Source organism: Merops nubicus, unplaced genomic scaffold (assembly GCF_000691845.1).
Source record: "Merops nubicus isolate BGI_N331 unplaced genomic scaffold, ASM69184v1 scaffold20752, whole genome shotgun sequence".
Classification (NCBI taxonomy): domain Eukaryota; kingdom Metazoa; phylum Chordata; class Aves; order Coraciiformes; family Meropidae; genus Merops; species Merops nubicus.
In genome coordinates, this window is record NW_008593134.1 from 34,527 (window position 1) to 42,958 (window position 8,432).

General features: G+C 39.9%; 1 protein-coding gene across 1 annotated transcript in view; it reads left to right on the plus strand.

The window, feature by feature from the left end:
* The window catches only part of LOC103768237 (serine/threonine-protein phosphatase 2A 56 kDa regulatory subunit epsilon isoform), a gene marked incomplete at its 3' end in the record, with an annotated part of 39,515 nt that extends 31,875 nt beyond the window's left edge, over window positions 1–7,640 (plus strand). Inside the window, exon 2 of the mRNA XM_008935378.1 lies at window positions 7,444–7,640. Coding sequence (XP_008933626.1) covers window positions 7,444–7,640 — 197 coding nt within the window. The remainder of the gene's footprint in view (window positions 1–7,443) is intronic.
* Between the last annotated feature and the right edge of the window lie 792 nt (window positions 7,641–8,432).

Below are 8,432 nucleotides of genomic sequence, written 5' to 3' on the forward strand. Positions count from 1 at the left end.
TATCAGAAAGATATCCTCATTTAATTTTTTTTTTTTTAAATTGTCAATTTGCTTTTAATTCTTGGCCTTGAGATGAACTAAACAGCAGTTCTTCATCCACATGTTCCATTAGGGGATGGAAGTTCCTAAGACATGACATACATGAGTCAAGGCAGAATTTTGATCAATTAAAACATTTATATTTGAAAATATATCTGTGCTATGAAATTTTGGCCATGTTTATGACTGAGAGTATATCTGTTAAGAGAGATCCACTGTTGTTACAATGCTGTTCTGGATGCACTCAAGGCACTCATGCTGTAGATCTACACTGCTTTCATGCTGTCTATGCAAGTAAATGATGTTCACTGAAAGCCTCTGAAATGATTGGGGAGTATTGGCAAGTAGTAGAGGGATTCACACCATATCCAGGATCGCAGGAAAACCACCCTGGAGACTCCCACTTGATGAAAACTTGTTCAGTTGGAGCAAGGAGATATTTACAGTCAGGGGAATAATTCTCAGTTTTGTGAGTGCTGATCTGAAAAGACATTGATTATCAGAAGTGGTGGAATGAGTCCTATGTTACACCTCTGATCATGCCTTTTGAACATGCTGGAAACAGTATGGTGATGTTGTGCTTTTCTTTTTGTGGTGTTCACTCATGAAAGACAGCTTGAGTTTGTCCCACTGTGTTTATTGCTGTGTGAATGATGTTGGTACTGGTTAGACTATGTATTTGGAACACAATGCGTAACTGCTGCCCTGCCTGTGTAATTATTAAGTATAGAGAATGAGTTGGGAAAACAGCTTTGAAAAAAGCACCTATTATAAATGAATGATTACGGACTTCACAAAGCATTCATAATATTGACAGCCAGTCAGGAAAATTAAATGAATGCAATCAGGATAGTGATTACTTTTCTCAGGAAGTGTGTGTAAGAAAGAGAGGGCAAATGCTTGTACTTCTTGGCATCTTAAAACCAATATTCTACTGTGAAAAGTGGCTTACAGAAACATGGCTTGTTGTGTATCAGGGTATATGTATGACAGGACCTTGTGTTAGCAAAAGCTTAGACACGGGTGTTGCTAGATCTTCTCTTGAAGTAAGCTCCTCAAAGAATACCAAAAGGCTTTCAAATTCAAATTTACAAGTTTTATTTGAATAAAACCTAGAAAGGTAGCTTCTTACAAAGCAGAATCTTCATAGTGACCTGTAGGGGATATGTATAGACATGAAGAGATTTATGCACAGGTTTCCACTTTGTGCAGGTAGGTCTTTGTTTCAGTAGTTGGTTAGGTTTGACTTGGTGGTGTGATGAGTGGCAGCAAAGCAGGAGCAGTTTGTTTGGTTTTCTGGAGTTGTTTTTTTTTTTGTCACAAAGTGATTTTACTTAAACCTAGGGCTATTATTTTTCTAATTATTTAATAACTAGAAGATAAAGGAACTGAAGAAAAATTGGAATTATTTTGCCATTAGGTTGATAAATAGCAAGCAATCTTGGTGGAGGTGAGTGAATACAGAGTGAATACAGGTGCTGGGAAATTATAAGGAAGTTGTTAAAATCAATGCATAAAAAAAATACTATTTATCTCTGTGTCTCCCATTCTGAACATACTTTGGGTTTAGTACATTTTTTTATTTTTCACTCTTAACATGACATTTACTTTTATTATCATACAAGATATTGATGCTAGTTCTTAATGCAAACATCATCTTCAAGCTAATCAATACCAGTAATGTCTGTACTGGAAGCAACAGTTATTCTGAAGGCATTTTGTTTTAAATTATTAATACATGTTTGGTACATAGGTGAGCGCAGGGCAGCATGGGTGAGCACAGTCTAGTTTTCCTTAGTGTTTTGTACATAATCTACATAATTTGTCTTGTTTCATTCCAGTTCTAGGCCCTCTGCTGTCTTGCACCTGCAGTCCCATGACTTTTCCCTGCAGCTGCCATGCTGGTTTAAGCAGCTCAGTCCCTCCCCCTATCTTCACTTCCTCCCTTGTGTTATTCCTTCCCTTCACTGCAAGAGGCCAGGCTGAGGTAGATCAGTGAGCTGGTCCAGGTGCTCAGCACCTCACCCTTCCTGGCCTTTGGCTGCCTCCGAGAGGAGAACCAGAGCTCTTCTCTCTGGGTGCAGTTTTGATGGGCTGATGCATAGATTTAGTTTTCTCTGATCCATAATCAGTGACTTGAAAATTACTTTAATTAAAATATGAATGTAGTGTAAATGTGATTTTTTTAAAAGAAATGTTAGAGACTTGCAGTAAAAGTGTGCTATTGGATTTTTATGTCTTTATTTGATAAAAAGATGCAGATGGCAGAGACTGCAGAGGTGACTGATCAGAAGGGATGGGCTGTCTGGATTAGGATTATTTTGGTAAAAGGCTATTAAGAGAAAAACTGAATTATTTTAGCCATTTTAGAGTTAGTATTTCAGCCTTTGTAGTAACAAGCGTTTGTCCATGTACGAAAAAAAAAATAAAATCCCAACCTTACAGAACTTTGTTAGCTTTTCCAATAACTTTATAAAACACTTGATTTTGTTAAAGTTTCTGATTCTGTGCTGATTATCATTGCTCAGATGAGTAAGTATATGCTTACCCTCAGCCCATTTCCTTTGAATCTGAATATTGAGTGTTTCAAAAGCTATGTACAGTTCTAAATGGCTAAAGAGAAAACTGACAAGCCTGAAAATTGACTTGTAACAAAGAAGACCTCCTGAAAATGAGGAGCATTCTCACAGTTTATCTTTCTTTAAATTTTAACTTTAATAAATGTATACTGGCCTGTGCCTTAGACATAAATCACACATGTCACTTAGTAGTGTGAGTTTGATTTGATTTTATAGGTTGTTAAAGTATTATAGGTATTTACACAGATTTATTAGAGCAGTTGCTCAGTTTTCAGTTCTTTCAACTGAAAGTGGTAATATTGAAGGCTATTAAATTTGGGGCCTCAATTTTGTTTAGCTGTGAGTTAGCACAAGAGTAAAATGTTGCAGAATTCAGTGAAAGCTCTGACTGTCCATGTTCTGGGAAGAGAATGGTTTTCATCAGGTAACTATGAAGATCTGTAAGGAGCTGCATGCTTCCTATCAGGTCATTGCTTTGAAGGGTTCAGCTCTGCTGTGGAGCTCAGTGGGTCAGTACCAGTGTGTTCCCTACTCTGAACAGTGGCATGAGGGTGGCCGGGGAATTCTGTTCCTGGAGATGTTGTGGTAAGGCTTGTACAGCTGTGGAAAAGGCTCTAGAAATTCTCACACACAGAGACACTAAATAAATAAATAAACACCCAAACCTGAAAAAAAAAAAAAAAACACCCCAAACCAGCTAGTGGCATGGTCTCTGTGGGAGGATTTGGAATGTGAAGTATCAGTTTTATTGATGTCTCCTGCCCTTTTCATGTTCTGTGCATATTAGGACCCTCTAAAATTTACTTTTTTATACTCTTCCTGTTTACAAGCAGAAAAAACCTGTTCCCAAGGCCCCCCAAATTCCCAAGAACAATAAGAAATCTTACTGCGTGAAACTTCTTACAGTTTCATTTTGTAGTGTGAATGGCAATAAATTGGTTAATAGAGAAAAACAGATATGACCGGAACAATTGGGGTTTGGGGTTTTATTTTGTGGAGCTTTGGGATTTTTTTGTTGTTTGCTTGTGGGTTTTTTGTTGGTTGGTTGTGGTTTTTTTGTGTGTGTGTGTGTGTTTGTTTTTTTTTTTTTAAGTTTGCCACTCTAGTTTGCATGGCTCATTGACATAGTGACGCTGGCATGACATTCAGGGTTGTAGAGTGGTTTTTATTGAGAAGAACTTAATTATATTTTTCATTTTGTTCCCACACCTCCAGATGCTTAGCTGTAGGATAAAAGAAAACAAACTTGACTAAAGCATTAAAATAATTCATTTAAAAATTTTTATTTAATACCCACCTTACCTTAAAATAAGCATCATCTTGAGTCATTTGAGTCTGATTCCAGATTGCACTGAATTGTGTCTGAATGGATTCCCATCTAATTCCAGCCTGTGTTGTAGTTTGACTAGGACATCCTTGTTGGTCAACAAAAATGTGTGCAAACTGTGTAAAACAACACAGTCAACCCCCCCCTTATGCGTGTGTAACTTCATAAGTATTATTGATGCCACTTCAATATTTTCAGGTTCTGTGGGGGATTACAGATAGTGTAAGGAAGAGTGTGGGGGTGCTGACCCTGGCTGGCTGCCAGGTGCCCACCAAAGCAGTTCTGTCATTCCCTTCCTCAGCTAGATGGGGGAGAGAAAATGCAGCAAAAGGCTCAGGGGTCAAGGTATGGAGATGGAGAGATGACTCACCACTTACTGTCATGGGCAAAGCAGACTCTGCTTGGGGAAATTAGTTTCATTTATTACCAATCAAATCAGAGTTGGGTCATATTAAAAATGCCTCCCCCCACCTCCCTGCCCCTCCCTTCCCCCTGGCCTCAACTTCAGTCCCAGTTTCTCTGTCTCCTTCCCTGGATCAGCACAGGGGGGGGACTGTGAATGGGAGTTGTGGTCAGTTCATCACATGTCTCTGCCACTCCTTCCTCCCCAGGTGGAGGGCTCCTCATGTTCTTCCCCTGCTTCAGCCTGGGGTCCTTTCCATGGGAGACAGTCTTCCATGAACTTTGCAGCGTGAGTCCTTCCCATGGCCTGCAGTGCTTCACAAACTGCTCCAGGGTGTGTCCCTTCCAAAGGGTGTAGTCCTTCAAGAACTGACTGCTCCAGCATGGGTCCCTCACAGGGTCACAAGTCCTGCTAGCCAGTGTGCTCCAGTGTGGGCTTGTCTTTCCATGGATCCACAGATCCTGCCAGAAGCCTTCTCCAGTATGGACTTCCATGAAGTCAAAGCTTCCTTTAGGCATCCATCTCCTCTGGGGGCTGCAGGTGGATATCTGCTCCACTGTGACCTTCATGGGCTGAAGGGGTTAAGTCTGCCTCACCGTGGTCTTCACCACAGGCTGCAGGGGAATCTCTGCTCCAGCATCTGAAGTACCTCCTCCCCCTCCCTCTTCTCTGACCCCCTTGTCTGCTGGGCTTTTTCTCTCACGTTCTTACTCCTTTCGCTGGCTACAGCTGCTGAAGTGCCACAACTTTTCCCCCTGCTTAAATATGTTATCCCTGAGGTGCTACAACTGTTGCTGATGGCCTTGGCCTGGACCAGCAGTGAGTCCCTCTTGGAGCCAGTCACCCTTGGACTTCCCCGCTACCAAAATCTTGCCATGCAAACCCAGTGCAGAGTGGAATTTAGAATTAGCCATAATACTATTGAAAAGTAACCAATTACATTTCTGGTTTTACTTGCTGTTGTTGTTCAGCTTTTATTTACAGTCTGTCTTTTGGAAGAAACTGTTAATCAATTAATGGCTGCTTATTTGCTAATAACACTGAATATGAAGTCCATTCTCCTTGTATTGTGTTATTTGAAGGCAGGTAGTCAAGAGGGCAGTCACAAGTACTGTCCTTCTCCAGGCCCTTTATCTCCTCTAAGACTGCAGCCTTAAAGAGGTCCTCAGTAGAGTTGCTCTGTTTTGAAATGGGTGCAGGCTGATGCCTTTCTCAGACTCCTTGGCTTATCCCAAGTGCCAGCACTGATTGCTGTGAGGCATCTAAAGCATGTGTGAGAGATCTGGCCAGTGGAACAGCTTTAGGGTGACCTCTGTTGAGGACCTTCAGCTTTTCCAGAGGTGTTTGGGTGGGAGGGATTGTTCTCGTGTGTAGCTCTTCTTGTTGGAGTTCTGCAGGACCACGTTTCTTGCATCTTCTGTGCAACAGGTAAGCATAGGCTGTGGGAACATCTGGTTAAAAATTATGGTGATACCAAGTGTGGTGCAAAAACTGTAGCACTCTTCCCCCCACCCTTAGTTTCCTGTGCACACAGCCGTGGTAGGGCTTGCCCAGCTCTAACGCATGAGATTGGTGTGTGCTGCCTGGTGTCACGAACTCAACTTTGCCATGGTTTTGGGTGCTCTTTGCAGGATCCAGCTTGCTGACCTGTTGAACCCTGTCGGTGGCAGAAGGCTGAGTGAGCTGTTGTCCTTTACTGGGTCACTTCAGGAAGCAAGCAGTGTTCTATTTATACTGCAGTTCATATTCATTCTTGTTGGTGATGAAGCAGTGTCCAGGGTTGGGGTGCAGCACCTTGGGGTCCTTGCAGCTCTAGCAGTACTTTTTAAAACTAAGTAGCTTTACCCTGTGACTTTGGATTACTTTATAGGTCTTTAGAACTTGAATCAAGTAACTGGTGTGTATGTGGTTTTATTTCAAACAGGTGGATGGTGCTTTGTCCTTATGACTACTATACAAATACTAGCAGCTTCCAGTGTCTACCATGTATTCCTTAATGTACTCTTGTGTCTTGTTAAGTTTGCTCTTAGGTTGGCATTTTACTACTATGTCCAGGTTTTAACCTGGATGTAGAAGTAAAATAGCAGTTTTCTACTATTACATTTTTTTTTTCTAGTTGAAATAAGTGGGATTTTTAATTTGCATGTTGTATTACTGCTTGGAAAGTCATTTGCTGGATTCTGGTGCTGAGCATTTGTGCCTTCAGAAAAAAAAAAAAAAGGTAGATCAAAGGAAGTGAAGTACCCTCAAGTCCAAGGGCTGACTTTTAGAGTAAAAATGCATGTTTAATTTCTGCAACTCTCCGCTGTTATCTTCTTCTGTACATGAGCATTGGATAAACCAAACCTTCTGTGTACTCCCCTGATACAGTGGGGAAACTACCAAACAACTAAGAAGTTGATATTCCTTTTTTTATTCTATTGAGTCTTTTATCTGCTGAGAATTAAGAAAACAGATGAAAAATTAGTAAGTGGTATGCTCTGCTTACTGTATTGGTCATGTACATACTATTATTTTTTGTGATGATTTTCCTATTAATGCATGTTGTGTGTTCATAGTGAAATTGATTTTGCTATGGAAAGTGTCAACGTGGGGATGATGATTTGAATCTGAAAACTTGTTTGCAGAATTATCGTCCTGCTGTACATTCATATATATATTCATGTATATTCATACAGGGTTATAAATGATGTGGTGTTTTTAGAAATATAAATTAATCAAGCTTGATCTGTTTGACAGTTCTTTCATCCTTCTTTGGATTGTAAGTTAAGAATGGTGAATGTCAGCCTCCAATAAAAGTAGTATACTGTAGAATTAAGTCTTGGATACTGTTGTGTTTGCATTCTCTACTTAAGCCTGGACTTCCTTGTTGTAGTTTATTTTCTTGATAACAGGTAATGATGAACTGCTACAACATCATGTTCAAGATCTCAAACACACAACAGTAATACAGTTCCTACAGGGGGTTTGCTAATCTGAGCTCTGTTTTACAAAAATTGTATGAATGCTGTTTTCCTTTGAAACTGATCTTCAAAAAGAAGTTCTGTTTTGTATAAGATGCCAGACTCACAAAGATTTCCTTTCTTGTTTCATAGACGTTCCATCTTCAGAGCAGCCTGAACTGTTCCTAAAGAAACTTCAACAGTGCTGTGTCATTTTTGACTTCATGGACACGCTTTCAGACCTTAAAATGAAAGAATACAAGCGCTCCACTCTTAATGAACTGGTGGACTACATTACAATAAGCAGAGGCTGTTTGACAGAGCAGACTTACCCTGAAGTAGTTAGAATGGTGAGTTCCTTCTTTCTCATGGTCTCTTTAAATCCACTTGCAGTCCTAGTTACACATTGTGGGCGAAATTGAACCCTGGAGTAGGTGGATTAAATGAGGCCTTTGGTTCGTATTTTCTACCAGACATCACTTGGGGATAATTCTTCAAAGCCGAAAATATTAATTTTTATATATGCTTAATTAAAGTCAAGTAGATGATGGTTATTATAGTGTCAGAAATATATGAAAGGAAACCTGGTTTGTTTCCTGATGGAGAAAGCCAGCAGCCCTAATATCAAAGTCCCTCACATTTTCCCCCACCTACCCTCCCTCTCCTCCCCATTATAAAGCAATAATTTTTGCAAGTTTCTTATCTTTCTTTGAATTTTGTCCAAGCTCTTGAGTGTGTACTTGAGGCAGAGATAGCTTAAAGTATGCATGGATAATGACTTTTAAATAACAAATGCTAAAAATGTTGTATAGGATCAGTGTGAATACTTCATGGTTGTATGATGTGTATTCATAGCAGCTGCCATTAGTGTGCAGGATCACTCATCAATAAAGTCATAGCTTGTGTATGTCACTTATCAAATAATGGTGTTTACAATGTAAAAATGGAAACAGTACCAGATGCTATATGGTGAAGAACGTTTATCGCAATTGGCAAAATCAGTTGCTGCTTTAAAATGTTTATTTTGTGCTCCCCTGCAGAACCATTCCAGCCTGCTATCTAAATAAGAAGGCAATAAGTTAAATATAATTTGGTAATGTTAGTTTCCTAATGGTACTATGTGATCATGGAATCCACTGGCT